At 37.2% G+C, this 15,645-nt stretch overlaps 3 protein-coding genes across 3 annotated transcripts; 1 reads left to right on the top strand and 2 right to left on the bottom strand.

Annotated features, from left to right (window-relative positions):
• Positions 1-3,296: 3,296 nt before the first annotated feature.
• Positions 3,297-6,041, bottom strand: LOC113304534 (subtilisin-like protease SBT1.3). Its single transcript, XM_026553668.1, has one exon. It carries the CDS (start codon positions 5,799-5,801, stop codon positions 3,450-3,452), a length of 2,352 nt encoding a protein of 783 aa, XP_026409453.1. The 5' UTR covers positions 5,802-6,041; the 3' UTR covers positions 3,297-3,449.
• Positions 6,042-7,681: 1,640 nt separating this feature from the next.
• LOC113304535 (50S ribosomal protein L18-like) lies at positions 7,682-12,736 on the bottom strand. Its single transcript, XM_026553669.1, has 2 exons — positions 12,597-12,736; positions 7,682-8,298 (listed from the first exon to the last, which is right to left on the bottom strand). The coding sequence occupies exon 2, from the start codon at positions 8,290-8,292 to the stop codon at positions 7,948-7,950; it is 345 nt and encodes a 114-aa protein (XP_026409454.1). The 5' UTR covers positions 8,293-8,298; positions 12,597-12,736; the 3' UTR covers positions 7,682-7,947.
• Positions 12,737-13,750: 1,014 nt separating this feature from the next.
• Positions 13,751-15,187, top strand: LOC113305276 (3-ketoacyl-CoA synthase 6-like). Its single transcript, XM_026554348.1, has one exon. The coding sequence runs from the start codon at positions 13,751-13,753 to the stop codon at positions 15,185-15,187; it is 1,437 nt and encodes a 478-aa protein (XP_026410133.1).
• Positions 15,188-15,645: the final 458 nt, after the last annotated feature.

Below are 15,645 nucleotides of genomic sequence, written 5' to 3'. Positions count from 1 at the left end.
CCCTAAAGCCAACAAACATGATAAGTCTTAAACTAAACTAAAGATACAAGCATCTGATGAACAAATTATATTGTTTATCTTTATAATTGAAATATCACAGGTTGTGCGTTGATCAATCACATTATATAGGTCCGACCTTGTTTGTTGGATAAGACTTGATTGATCCTTGGATATTGGTCTTTAGTACCGTATAAGAACTCTCTTTGTAGTTAGGTTAACGGATTCTATTCTGTAAACGTTCTAATCACAAGAGATATTGAGATATAACTCTAGACACTTTCCTTGATTGAGGTTTTACTCTCGGAGTTGTGTTGAATTTGTCCATACAGATTGCCTACGAAAACGTTGGTGGTGTATTTCGGTACCCCCAGTGTTTTCAATGATAACATTTGTTATGTTTTTTTTATCTTGAACGAGTACTTACTTATGCTTAATATTTATGTTGTTTAAGGAATGAAGATCAATGTGAGATCAATATAGGAAGTCTCTTTCGAGACATAGCTCATAGTGAGCACAAAACACATCGCTTCGGAGACACAACTCCTTTGGGCACAGATAAAGATCTCTTCGGAGATCAAGGTATCTTTTGAGACACAAATTATTTTAGTCATACATACCTCAATTGAGTCAGATGAATCTCTTAGGATATGTCTCTACAGAGATGTTAATTGTCTCGACAGACATACCTCAATTGAGTCAGATGAATCTCTTCGGAGATGTCTCTACGGAAATGTTAATTGTCTTGAGAGACAAACCTCAATTGAGTCATATGAATCTCTTTGGATATGTTATATGTCTTGTCAGACATATCTTAATTGATACATATGTACACTAGTTATATGTTTCGACCGAAACATGCCTCTTAATCGAGCCAGCAGTATGCTTGTCTCGATGAAGACATATCTCGAAATCATTAAGGAATTCATATAAAGTTGTGGTGAGAGCATATAAAGATTGATTCAAGTTTAAGTTTTCTGGTTTGAAAAATAAAATTTAAAGTGTTGTTTGTTTTGGCATAAGATTAATCCATTTAAAGCACATGCATAAAGTTTAATGTGCAGTTTACTTGAGATTGATTCAATTTTATGTTTTCTGGTTTGAAAAATAATGTTTAAAGTGTTGTTTGTTTTGGCATAAGGTTAAGCCATTTAAAGCATATGCATAAATTTTAATGTGCAGTTTACTTGAGTATAAAATGGCATGTCTAGTTTTTTGATTGTAGAAATGGCGTATGCATCTCTTAAATGGTGTATGGGTCTCTATGGTCGAATCCTAATGTACCTTTTAGGCTTGAGCATGCAGTTTTCAGTAAAGAGTTTGTTGCTAATCAAAGTGGGAGATGTTAAAATATATGTTGGTTTAGCAAAAAATCTTGCTTGGCTTAAGGTAATCCTGTTTAGCTTAAGGTAATCATCTTTTGGTTAATACGGATTAATCCTAAGTTGGATTACAGTCAGCAGCTTATGTGTCCTCTGAGTCACCTGCTGAGGTGTCATCCAACTAATGGTGGATAGGTTGGATGACTCATAGCTAATGACTAAGCCCTCTTACAGCCTCTTGTATAAAAACTGTATATCTGTTTTATCCATTACTTAAGCAAGAGGAAATAGAAGTAAAAGCTAAGTCATAGAAGTATTCTGATTTTCTGTTTCTTCTTGTAAACTCGTTTAGGGTTTTGTATCATGTTGTTACCATGTATCATATGGTTATACTATTGTCATTAGATGATATACAATTCAGAGATCATGTTGTATAGGTGAGGAGCATGTTCTTATCACTCTCGCAATAGTGTTTAAACTAGTTGAACATGTTAAATGCTAGGGTTAGTTTTATTTTAGCATATGAGTCTTCAATAATCATGTTTGGGCATAAAATTAGGTGATTATGGAGCTGGAATTCCAACATTAACATCATTAGTTATAGTCAACTTTAATTTGACTTTTACAGGTGGTAATTAGGAAAAAATAAAATTAGAAAAATATAACTACTTTAGAAATTCTAATAAGGGTGGAAAAAGAGAAAAATGTGGGTGGTGGAACCTAAAATAAAATGATTACAAAAAGCCGTTCTCTAAAATATTTGTGCATTGTAATTTGTAGCTGTATTTTGTTTCTTTTCTTGAACAGAATAAGAGAGCAATATAAAAAACAGAAGAAGAATAAGCCTTTGTTAAATAAACTAAAATGATTACAAAAAATCAAATTTTCAACCTCTTAGCAGCGTTACCTGTGTATTGGGGATGCTTGAATGTTGTGCAAGTTTACTTTCTTGTGTAGGTTTTTCAAAAAACTCTCGATGCTCGTAAAAATCATCATTCAAGAGGGCTCAACAAAGAGTTGCAATTGTGAGTTGTTGTCACTAGATGAAGATTCAAAATATGCTCCTTGTTGTAGTTGAGCTAAAGATTCAGCGGAAACAATTATCTCTTCACAATCATCCTCCATTTCCTCCCAAAAAAGTTCCCTCTCAAATATTTTTTCCCTCCTTCTACTCTCAACTCACTCACCCAAATACAAAAAAAAAACACAGACTAATCTTTTATCAAATAATCTTATGATTTTCCTAATTATAATTAAACACCAATCCTGATTAGTGAGGAGTAGGTTAGGTATTACGTAAATTACTAAGATAAGGGGTGACCCTGAACTGATATTTGGATTCAGGTTTTGTTCTTTTCCTCTATCCCCCAATTAGTTTCAATATCCCCCAATCGTGAGTTCCTTCTGAATTTATGAGAGTGCAAAAACTTCTGATTCAATTGAATTGAAAAACGATTTCGAAATATCCACTCAGTTGAAGAACAATTACTAACTCTGAAACTGTTTCAACGATTTCGATTCAACTAGATTCAATGGAGAATCCTCTTCTTCAATGGAGAATAAACAAAATCTAACTCTGAAACTGCTTTAACTATTTCGATTCATCTAGATTCAAAACTGCATGTTTCAAAAACAAGAATTAATGAAGAGAAAACTGGAATTTCTCTGGTCTCAGCTCTCTGTAATTTCTCTCTAGAATTTCTTTTTCTCTCTTTCAAAACTACTATCGAGAAAACTGAAATATATATTCCAACATATTAAATAAAGTGGAGGTTAAAAACGGACATCAACATCCTGTTGGATATTAAGCCCGTTGCAAAGTTGCCCTTGAAGGGTATTCGTGCAAAGACCATGGATACTAAGGGCATATACAACATTCCCATAAAATGATTACAAAAAGTCGTTCTAAAATATTTGTGTATTGTAATTTGTAGGTGTATTTTGTTTCTTTTCTTGAACACTATAAGAGAGCAGTATAAGAAACAGAAGAAGAATAAGCCTCCGTTAAGTTAAATAAATTAAAATGACTACAAAAAGTCGTTCTGATACAATTGTTTATTGTAGTTGGAAAATTTCATGTTTAGTGCCTACAACATTTCATTCAAAGTACTTGTAAGCCAATGATATGACTTATATTGGTACTAACCATGTGACTACAATTGGACTTCTAACTTTATATACTCCATCACTCCAGACCAAACCTCCAAATTCTGGCAGCGGCTGTCGAGATTTTGTGGTAAAGGTGATCTTGTAGGATAGCTTCTGTATTTTGCTTGTGAATTGCAGGGTTCTCGGCTGAACTGTGACAGTAACACCTTTGAGTGGCGAAACCCTTGAGACATACTTCGAAGTGGGAGGACCAACATTGGTCACAGTCCTGTGCAGAGTCAATACAGAGAGAGATGGATGTTCTGGGAATACAACAGATAATGCTGGGTAATTTAGATCCCCAGGGTTAGCAAGAGCATGTCGGCAGGAGTGATTTGAAGATTTGGAGAAAGCTTTCAGCTGCGGTGGGGTAAGCATTTGTGTGCAAAGGAATTCGAAATAATCTTGTGGACCCAAGTCGTAAACAAGGCCAGGATCAAGAGCTCTTGAAGGATTAATGTGACCTGCTCCGTGATCGAAGGTTGTTGAAGGCGCGGCGTCTGAGTTATCTCTCAAAGGGTTATGGGTGTTATCATGAACATAAGCTGTGGTCATGAGGGCTGATTTGATTGCTGCTGGGCTCCATTCAGGGTGTCTAGCTTTGAGCAAAGCTGCAACTCCACTTACATGTGGGCAGGACATAGAAGTCCCAGACAAGATGTTGAAGTTCACTCTCCTGTGATCAGTCGGCAAACCAGAAGGACCAGCTTTCCCTGTCCATGCTGCAAGAATGTTAACGCCAGGTGCAATCACGTCCGGTTTCAGAATCTCCAATGTAAGAAAGTTGGGTCCCCTGGATGAAAATGACGCCACAATAGGAGAAGGCCGGACACCTAACTTGGTTCCAAGGAAGGCTAGAGTAGCTGTTGGCTTTGAATTTCTGAGAGCATAGCTCTTTATTGCTTTCCCAGCAATTTCTCCAACTGAGAGTGCTGGAAGAAGGTGACAGTCAGCAACAAGCTCCTCTCCACTTGATGCAGTGTTAGCCAATATCATCCCAATTCCACCTGCATCTTTCACTACCTGACCTTTTTGCACTCTTGGGCTGATTCCACGGTCACAGATTACGATCTTCCCAGCTACAGCTTTTGGATTTAGAGTTCCCTCAAGACACAGAGAGCTAGGGTCAGGGCTGCTTGAGTTACTGCCCATGTAAACTAATGGGTACTGTTTTCTCAGGGATAGATTCATTCTTCCTCTGTATAGGGACACTCCAGAAAGAATCTGACGGTTTCCTAACTTGACTGTAGCTGGAAAATCCCTGTCCATGGTACTAGCTCCAACTGTGGTAATCCATGGAGATACATTTGTAAGGCTCACCGGATCTGGTCCTCCATTTCCGGCTGAACAAGAAACAAAAACACCACTCTCCATAGCTCCAAAAGCAGCAATTGATAAACTATCACGATAATAAGAAGAAATTCCACCACCAAGTGAGATAGACAACACATTAACTCCATCAGCTACAGCTTGATCAACTGCAGATAATATATCGGAACTGAAACATCCACCAGCCCAGCAAACCTTATAAGCTGCAACTCTAGCTCCCGGAGCCATTCCGCGAGCAGTTCCAGAAGCATAACCCAGAAGATTTGCACCTCTTACAGGGAACCCAGCAACTGTAGCTGCTGTATGAGTTCCATGTCCATCTTGATCCCTTGGTGATTTATATTCATCTTGCTCATTGATTTTACCAGTAGCAGCTTCATATCCACGGTAAAATACCCGAGCACCGACAATTTTTCTGTTACAATTCAGTTTGGTGAATCCTCTACCTGTTTCACAAATTCCCTTCCAGTGAGAAGGAACAGGAGTCAATCCAGTGTCGTTGAAGCTTTGACTCTCCGGCCATATACCAGTATCAAGTACTCCAACAACAACATCATGATCAGAAAGACTCTCAGACCATACACTTGTGCTATCTTCCGGGTGAAGCCCTAAGAACTCAGGACTTCTTGTTGTATGAAGTTGATAAACAGTTTCTGGATGGACAGCAACTACACCATTTTTACCCTCAAGTTTCCTTGCTTCTGCTTCACTGAGTGTTGCTGCAAATCCATGAAGAGCAGTTTGGTAAGTATAGATTATCCTCTCTTCACCATCTTCTTCTTCAGTTGCTTCATCTTGTGTTTTGAGTTTATCAGCTACCGAATTAACCATAGTTGAGTACCATTGGTGATGATCAGTGAAAGTTTCTGGTAGTTCAGCCTTGTCCATATGAACAATATATGTTTTCTTCATAGATGAATTTGGTGTAGACACAGAAATGGTTGTGGTAGTTAGATAACATGTTAGACACAGTAACATCAACCATTTCACTAGATTTCCTTTCATTCTCTGGAAATCAAAAGGAGATGGTGAGAAGAGGAAGAATAATAGATACTAGTTTCTGGATTTTGCAATATAGCTAGACAGTGTGAAAGAAGAAAGAAACTAGTAAGAATTTCACTGTTTTATGGAGCTTTTATCTCATTTCTTGGGCAGAAGTAGTAATGGTAGTGGTGGTGGTTGGTTTTATGAGTCAGGGCAGTGCATTTAAGAGATGGCTATGTCTGTAATTGGAGAGGAGTTACTGATCACGGACTGTGATTATATAATAAATCCTGTTTATGAATTTTGAATATTGGTATTCAATACGGAACCGACATTGGCATCGAAACAGTTACGAGTCGGGTCTGAATTTTATTGAATTTTTGTCATGGAAACTTGTACTCATTGCCCATTCTTTTTCCTGGGAGAGCCCGTAAATCATTTTCAAAAGAGATCAACAAACTTAGTTAGTACAGTGAATGCTAATGCCGGGTCCTGGCTATCATCAACAAAAATACCATTATCTGTGCTCATTATTTGATTTGACTACTGATTTTAACTCTTTGGATTTTCACTCATTCATTTAAGTGGGTCTTTTATGTTCTCAGGCAGGTATAATCTTGGGAACCTATTCCTATGGCTCTGAAAAGGTTTGGTATATCTCTTTGTTAAAACATATAATTGAATAATTGATGTGATGAAAACAACTTGATCCAATTTTTTGTTTGAAAAGAGCAACCATCAGTCTGTGAGTGAGTCTGTGACCACCTACAGACCTACTCTCTTTAATATCCCAAACTGTAATACTTACATTTTTTAAGAGATTATGCCCCTTTAATTTTATTTTATTGTCTGATAATACTCAATAATGGGATTAAGTACCACTAAACAGAGGATTGATCTTCTTTTGCTAGGCCAGTCCAAACATATCTCTGTCAAATCACAACTAGAAAGGGAGCCCTATACTTGCATTGAAGTGTATGCAATATTACTTTTTCATTTTCAATTTTAGATTGTAGAAAGGGAGCCCCTTTGCTAGCAAATGTCTTTACGTGAATTTGCAGGTAGAATTTGAATTCAGAATCATTTGCATTTTTATAAAATCAACAAATCACTTTGTAATAGTGGATTAATTCCAAATGATCAACTGTCCTCAAGAACCATTTTTTCTGCAAATTTATTGGCATGACTAGATGCTCCAATACAAATAAAATTAGGTTAAAGAATTTGTAGGATGAAAAAAATAGTACTAAAATGGATCCCACGGTCACATGGGCATAGATAGATTTTGACAAAGACACCATTAGCCTCTCTGTTTTCACAGAAAAAGGAATCAGCTAAATTCAGCAGCAAACATTGAAAGCTATTCACCTCCTCTACCATTGAATTTGAATCCATGGTTTTGTCTAAAAGAAAGCAATGGGGGAGCTTTTACTTTCTTTATCTGTCTAAACCTAAGTCAGTAGTACAGTATGGAGGTAGTGTCCATCTATAGAGAGTAGTGTCACTTTGGTGATCCCTTATTCAATTTTGGTGCAGGTTCACCTTAGATTCTCCGTTTTCATCTTTAAAGTTCTGACAGTATCCCAAACCACTTATGTTTAATGCTGTCATTCTTGCTCTGCTAAGATTTGCAAAAGCTAACCCAACTTTTGAGGCATTTGTTGGGGTTCCAAGTCATGAGTGTCTACAAGAAATATGGTTCCAAGTACTGTAATTTGGATTGGAGACTGTGGATCAGCAAGCAGATGAGTACATTCCCATCAATCAAAAATTGTCTACCATGTCTGGAAATGGTTGGTCTGTAGTGTCAGACAAGAACCTAATGAAAATGGTTTTACTGTACCAGACTTGATGTTTTAACGCCGAACAGGTCGAGTCCAAGTAAGGAAACAGCTGAAACATTCCAACATATTCTCAGATATCTATATGATGTAGTCACTGTCCATAAAGCAGTCATAATGAATTACCATAGCCAGAATTCAAAGGACTTGAAGGCACCAAAACAAGCATTCCTGAGTAGTCTAATTCATTCACAGACCGAGTGCCCGAAACAAAGAAATATCAATGGAGTCAAGAGTCCTGACAGACTAAAAAGAAAAAGAAAAGCTAGCTGCTTGTTGTTTGGTACAAAGCTTCTCAACCTCCTAAGCACAGAAGTGAGCTTTTATCAAAGTAGCTTTACACCAGAGTTCCTCAAAGAATCAATAACAGCTTTAACCTTACCATGATATTTCTGCTCTCTCTTTAGGAACACTGAAACAGCAGGGATATCCTTGATCAACAACCGTTCCCCCAATATCTTTCCGATCTTTGCTGCTGCAGCAACATCCCGTTTGTTTTCCATGACCTCTCTTAACACTACCTCCTGAGAGCTCGCAGAGGCAGCCACTGTGGCGGTGGGTGAGTGGATAACTTGCACGTTCACATACTTGTTTGTAAAGTGCATCTTTAACACGTATGGCTTCAGAAACTTTGTAATTCTATCTGGTCTGACAGGAGGTGGGATAACCATCTTTAACTGCCACACAAAATGAACCGTATGAGATAAGATACATAATGGAAGACAGAATCAGGATCATGCTAAACCTTGGTAGTCATGGTATTAGGTATTAGCATTGTCGTGAAACTTGAAATATCTAGAACACGCATTTGAGCCTCTACTAAGATCTCTATTTCTTCTTCTAATATCAACATAAGTTACGTTCCAGCATACATCATACACATCTTTCCATATTGAGCTCGCGTTCTTTGTAGACTTTGCTATTTACTTAGTCTCATTCTGTATTATGATACATAATGCAGCATTTCACGGATAAGACAGTGTTTTCCCTAATCACATTAACAAATGCACAATAACTAGATTATGCAGTTATGCTAAATTTCAAAATGTTGATTACTAGTTTTTGGAACTGACAACTGAGGTTCAGTTCTTTGATTATCACATATTTAATGAGAAACAATCCAACTGGTGTGGAAGATATTTCAAATCAATGAAATGACTTTTACACAAAACAAACTCATAAAATATACCAACACAAAGGGGAAGCAGAATTCCACATTTGTGGTGGGCACCACCTGCTCCTCCTCCGACAACACCACCCACTAAAGACACAACATTGTCCATGCTATTCCCTCCCTATCAGAATGAGCAGAACTAAAATTCAGCACACCATCTATTAGTATGCTGAATTCTTAACATACACCTTCGATCTTACAGAAAACTGTGTTCCAAAAATAAAGTATCAAGAACCTAAAAACTTAACCTTTGTCCCAAAAATCAATTTGAACTCTTAACATACACCCTCAATCTAATAAAATCGTGTTCCACGAGACTACTCCAAAATGATCACATTATATACACCCAAATAATTACATTACTGAATTTCTTGGTATCTTGGATCCTTGGTGAAACCAATTCAGGAATTTTAATAATGAAGGGAGGAGTAAGATGCAACAATTCACCTTCACATTGCAAGAAGTAAAATACCAAATTGGTGCTAGGCTGATAACATGAAATTGTGTATTTGAGAGCGAGATTGTGTGTATTTCATTGTTTTCCTGGAGAGGAGAGGCTGATATCGTGTTTTAATGTTTGGTAAGACTGAAACTGTGTGTCAAAACAACTCATTGTGGTTTAATGTCTGAAGACAGTTTGCATCGCTACCATTTTCCTACTTAGCTCTATGGTTTACAGTCAAGTAGATGGAAAAAACACGCAGTAGATGCCTAGGTGTAGCGTGCTACAAGTGCAAAAATGAATTGGATTGAAGGAGTGAGTAAATGGAAGACAGAATCAGTATCATGCTAAAACCTTGAAAGTCATGGTATTAGGTATCAGCATTTTCGTCAAACTTGGAACACCTAAGACACATTTGATCTCTATTAAGATCTCTATTTCATTTTCTAATCTCAAGGCAATATAATAAACATAAGTAACATTCCAACATGCAGCGTAAACATCTCTCCTTATTAAGCTTGTACTCTTTGTAGACTTTGACCTACACAGTCTCATTCTGTAACATGATATCACATTATGCAGCATTTCACAAATAAGAAGACAGTGATTTCCCTTAAAACATTAACAAAGAGTAAAAACAATAAGATTATGCATTCATGCTAAATTTCAGATTTTTTATTACTAGTTTATGGAACTGAGACTCAATTGTTCGAACATCATATATTCAATGAAAAGCAGTCCAACCAATATGAAAGATATTCCTGACAATCCAAATTATACAACCTAAAAAACACAAACAAAATCTCGAGCTTCCTAAAGATAACTAACACAAAGGGGAGGCCAAATGGCCCAAATCCCAGATTTATGGCGGGGATTACGATTAAACTGACTGATACATTATCACCATCATATCCACTACCTACTCCTCCAGGCACACCACTGACGGCACATTATTGTCCATGCGATACCCTCCCCTTTCCAATTAAAATTCAGTATAACATTTGTTTCTAAGCTTAAGTCTAACATACACCTCCAATCTAATAAAACAACCTTGTTCCAATAATCAAGCATTAACAACCAAGACCCTTTCAAAAATGTGAACCTCAATAAATTTCGCACTATATACAACTAAATTACCACATTTACTAAATTTCTTGGATCATGGCACAAAACCAATTCAGGAAGTTCAACAAACACCTAAAAGGAAGAGACCTATAGCTTACATCTAAATCCTAACCCAAAACAAAAACAAAAACAGAACACATGTAACTATCAAAACGAAGAGAGAGAGAGAGTACCTATTGGATGCAAATAAGAATTACTTCAAATGGAGGATTTTGAGAAAGAAACAAAAACCATGGAAATGACTAATAACAAGTAATATGGTTCACTGGTACGATTCGGGGAAAACTGAAACATAAAATTTTCATTTTTTAAGTCTTGCCAAGGGAGGGAAGGGGCATTAAGAGTTACTAAGCCCAGTTGAATCAAATAGATGGGTCTTAAATGCCAGCGTAGTTGAATAAGGAGGTCGGTCAAAACAGCTAATTTGTTACATCTATCAAATGGTGTTCTATTGTTTGATGACAGTTTGCACCGGCACCATTTTTCCTACTTGGCTCAACGATTTACCTTGTCATGTATTTGGTAATTACTGTTTGTTTTGAGAAAGTAACTTGTAGTTGGAGCTCCTAAATACTGCTACTTCATTTTCAAAACCTTAACACCGTACAGATTCGAAAAATGTCCTACTCTCTGTTATTGTCAATAGTTCAACACCTACAAAGTAGATGCTTAGGTCTAGCGTTTGACGAGTGCAAAAATAAGTGGCATTTAAGGAGTGAGTAAATGCATCATGCATAGAACAAATAGATATGTGAAGAACTCACTGCTAAACTGAAAGAGATCATCAGTGATCGGATAAACGAAACCCCCACTAACATGGTTACTTGCAACTGACGACAATACCAGCAGAGACCCATTGTATTTAAATCTAGCTATGGATCTCGAAACACACCAGGGTTTAACTAAGAATACACAGCTTATGACTCATGAGGCACATAACTTTCATTTTCGTTGTACTTCTCTTTCAAGTTTGTTACGTAGATTGGGGAATTGAGACTTAATGAACTGATTCTGGGGGCGAGGAGCTAAGTTCAATGTCGGGGACTCAAAAGAGGAATCATAAATGAATCTCATGTCTGGCGATGATAATCATCCCCCACATGTGAGGGTCTCCCACAAGCCACTATACAAACTTGATGTCTAAAGAAGATATATCAAGTTCTATAATGATATACATGCTCAATCTCGTCTGTACATACATGACTTCAATTCAATGCTTGATAAAACAAAAGTATAAAATCATCAATAATGATAAACTATTGATATAAACATAAGATCTTAAAACAATAATGCGGGGGAATGGGCGAAATGTGGTCAATTCAAGTTTTCTTTACCTGATTAAATGGACAGTTTGACAGTTGTGAGTTAAGAAAGATGCGCTATCAGTGCCATGATATGTAAGTTACACACCCATCTTCTAATTTTTGCTTATGCACACACTACAAAGCGGTCAACAGCATTTTATTCGAACGCCCTGTCACCGGAAACATCTACGTACCTACCTAAGGGAATCACAAGCTTGGGAGGAGAGGAATGGTTCAACCATAGAACAATCATTATTCCTGCTAATCATTGTGAAACATTGAAGGTTCTGATTATTATTCTCACCTCATCGTCTAATTTGGTACTCTTGTTATATCATTATCATTGGCAGGATACATATCAAGCTAATTTCTAGTAACTAACTATGCCCCACCTTAATGTGCGTCTAACAGTGTATAAGTTATATTACGATCACTAACCATCAACATAACAAGCATTTGCTATACTAAGTGAGGCAAAAACAATATGGGATGAAGTTATACTCTAAAGTCAGTAACTTACTAATGGACCCAAATATACTTTGTGGGCGAAATTTCTTTACTTTTCACTAGAAGTGTTGTATCCACCCAATCCATCCCCTCTAATTGAGGTTTATCCCTTCCTTAAAGTGTCATTCCACAAAATAATAAACAAGTGACACTTACAAGTTACCAGTTAAGAGGGTTTAGAGAGACAAATTATCAAACACTTAACCTACCATTAAAGTGAGTAGAAAGAAACACCAAGCATTTTAATGATGTTTGTCGCATTAGAACTAAATTCATACTACCTCTATCAAAAGGAATCTTGGATCAATTCAGGAATTTCAACAAACACTTAGAAGGGGCGGAACCTATATCCTACACCCTAAACCCAAAACATGAATAAACAAAATATACATCAAAATCAAAACGAAAAGAGAGGGATAGTACCTGTGGATGGAGAGAAGAAATGCTTCAATGGAGAGAGAAGGAGTTTGAGAAAGAAACTAAAACCCTGGAAATAAAGAGTACTAGTACGATTCACTGGTTCGATTTGGGGGAAAACTGAAACATAAAATTTTTCATTTTCTTTTTTTAAGTCTCTCTTGCTGAGGGAGGAGGGGGCTTTATGGGTTACTAAGCCCAGTTGAGCCCAGCATTTTTTTTAATACCCGCTAAGTAACATGGTAACGTAACTTGCAAAATGGCCATGCAATATATGAACACCATGCAGTGCCGCTATCAGGAAATTTTAAGTCTTGCTATGGATCTCAAAAAATTACCAGGGTTCAAGGTTTAATTAAGAATGCATGGATTATGACTCATGAGGACGTAACATTCATTTTCCTTTATTCCTTCAAATTTGTTACTTAGATTGGTGGGAGTTGAAATTTAGCACGAACTGATTCTGGGTGTGACTAAAAAAAAAAAAAAAAAAAAGGAAATTCTGGGTGTGACCAGCTAAGTACAATGTCGTATGTCGTGGATTCGAAAGAGCAACCATAAATGAATCTTATGGCGCTGATAATCATATCATAACCCTCCCACATGCGAGGGGTCTCCCACAAGCCGCTATGCAAACTTCTAAAGAAGGTGTATCAAGTTCTATTATGATACACATGCTAGCATGACGCCCATGCCCATGCTCAATCTCATATGTATATACATGGCTTCACTTCAATGCTTGATAAAATAAAAGTAAGAAATTATCAAAATTCTTGAAAACTACTAATATAAACCTAAGACCTTGAAGCAATAATGCAAAGGGATGGGCTAAGTTATGTCAGTGTGCAGTTTTCTACAGACAACCATGAAGAAATACTAAGGTTTATTTGAAGTATGGGCTAAATTAATGTGGCCAATTCAAGTTTTCTTAACCTGATGGACAGTCCGGCAGTTGTAAGTTGACAGAGACGCGCTATAATCAGTGGATGCCATGTAAGTAACACGCCCATCTTCAAACATGTGTTCATGCACATACAAATGTGGTCAACTGCATTTTATTTGAACGCCCTGTCACCTAAAGCATTTCAGTCGACAGTTCAGCTATAAATATATGCAGTACTAGTCACATTATCCATTCAAATTACCAGCAGATCTCTAAAATGGAAGCTTCAAACCTCCTGAAAGACTACTTCCTTCAAACTCTATTTCATCATTTAAACCTTTTGTTTCTCATTTCTGTAATATGCATAGAATTCTATCTTACATTCATATTCAGATTACCCATTACTCATCTCTTCCTCGCCTCGTTATTCCTTCTCTTAGTGCTATTCTTCACCTTCAGACATTTCAGTGTACTCCCATCAAATTCTCAAGCCATTTACCTAGTAGATTTTGCATGTCTAAAGCCTCCTAGTAGTTGTAGGATTCCGTCATCAACATTCATAGAACATGTCACAATGTTCAAATGCTTCGACCAAGATAGCATCTCTCACATGGCGAAACTAGTTACTTCTTCAGGTCAAGGAGAAGAAACCTACCTTCCACCCGCTTTACTCTATATACCGCCCACAAATTACTTTCGAGACGCCATTCATGAAGCTGAAATGCTTTTCTTTCCCGTCATTGATGACCTTTTATCTAAAACCCAAATCTCACCTCTTGAAATCGATGTCCTCGTGTTGAACTGTAGTAGTTTCTCCCCTGCCCCTTCTCTCACTTCAATTATCGTCAACAAATACTCCATGAGAACTGATATTAAGAGCTTCAACATATCTGGAATGGGTTGCAGTGCTGGATTAATTGGTATAAATGTTGCTCAAAACGTGTTAAGAGTCCATAAAAACTACAATGCTATCGTTATAAGCGCAGAAATCCTCTCTAACAACTGGTATGCAGGTAATGATAAATCAAAGTTGGGTTTGAATTCACTTTTCAGAATGGGGTGTTCAGCAGTCTTACTCTCCAATAAAAAAGAAGCGAAGTACACGTCAAAATATAAATTATCTCAACTAGTGAGAACTCAGACAGCCTACAATGACAAATCTTATTTGACTGCTACACGCGAAGAAGATTCAGAAGGCATAACTGGTTTCACCGTTAACCGTACCGCACTGCAAGTTGCCGGTGAGACTCTCAGATTGAACGTCACAACTCTAGGTACATTAATCTTACCATTAAAAGAGAAAATCTATTACAGCCTTTCGATATTCAAAAAGAAGTTTTCGCGTGGAAAGTGCAGCAAAAGCAAGGTTTACATGCCGGATTTCACCTCAGTGGTACAACATTTTTGTACTACAACATCAGGAAAGACAGTGGTGTTAGAAATTGGGAAGGGTTTGAATCTTAGTGGAAAAGAGATGGAGGCAACTTTGATGACGTTCCAGAGGTTCGGTAACCAGTCAGCTTCTTCGCTGTGGTATGTGTTAGCTTACACAGAAGCTAAGGAGAGAGTAAAGAAGGGTGATAAAGTATGGCAGATTGGTATAGGAAGTGGATTCAAATGCAACTCAGTTGCATGGGAGTGTTTGAGGCATATTGTGAACGAATCAAAAAATGGACCATGGGCCCAGTCGGCCGACTCCATCAACCATCATTAATAACTGCTCGTCATAGACTGATCAGTCCTCTTTTCTGCCAGTGTTCCATTGCATTTGCATTCTTATTTGCTCGATCACAATATGGCATGTCGTGTCAGTTTTAATGCTTCATTAATTAGCAAGTGTATGAGAAACCGGTTTTCTCGTCAACCCTATAAATATTCGGATCTCTCTGTATTCTCTATGTAAATCCTTTTTTCTAAAGCGTTTTATTTTAATGGATAATTTCAACAAAGGGTTTTAAGTTTATTAGCCATGAGTTCTTCTCTTTTCAAAATAATTGTTCCTCGAAGTAGCCGATCCATATTCCCAACAATACCCATGTCATTAACCGAAATCCTCTTATCATTTCCTCCTAAAAGAAAATTCTATTTCGTCCTCCGAAGAAGGAACCAAGTAATGAGCAGTTGGTGATGGATATATTGAGTGACTTCGCTGAAAAGTATAGAGGGTTACCA

The sequence above is a fragment of the Papaver somniferum genome, chromosome 8 (assembly GCF_003573695.1).
Source record: "Papaver somniferum cultivar HN1 chromosome 8, ASM357369v1, whole genome shotgun sequence".
Taxonomy (NCBI): domain Eukaryota; kingdom Viridiplantae; phylum Streptophyta; class Magnoliopsida; order Ranunculales; family Papaveraceae; genus Papaver; species Papaver somniferum.
This window is presented reverse-complemented; position numbering and strand designations above follow the sequence as displayed.

Bases quoted from the DNA above. Each gene is read 5' to 3' on its own strand.
- LOC113305276 (XM_026554348.1), top strand. From the start codon at position 13,751: ATGGAAGCTTCAAACCTCCTGAAAGACTACTTCCTTCAAACTCTATTT.
- LOC113304535 (XM_026553669.1), bottom strand. From the start codon at position 8,292: ATGGTTATCCCACCTCCTGTCAGACCAGATAGAATTACAAAGTTTCTG.
- LOC113304534 (XM_026553668.1), bottom strand. From the start codon at position 5,801: ATGAAAGGAAATCTAGTGAAATGGTTGATGTTACTGTGTCTAACATGT.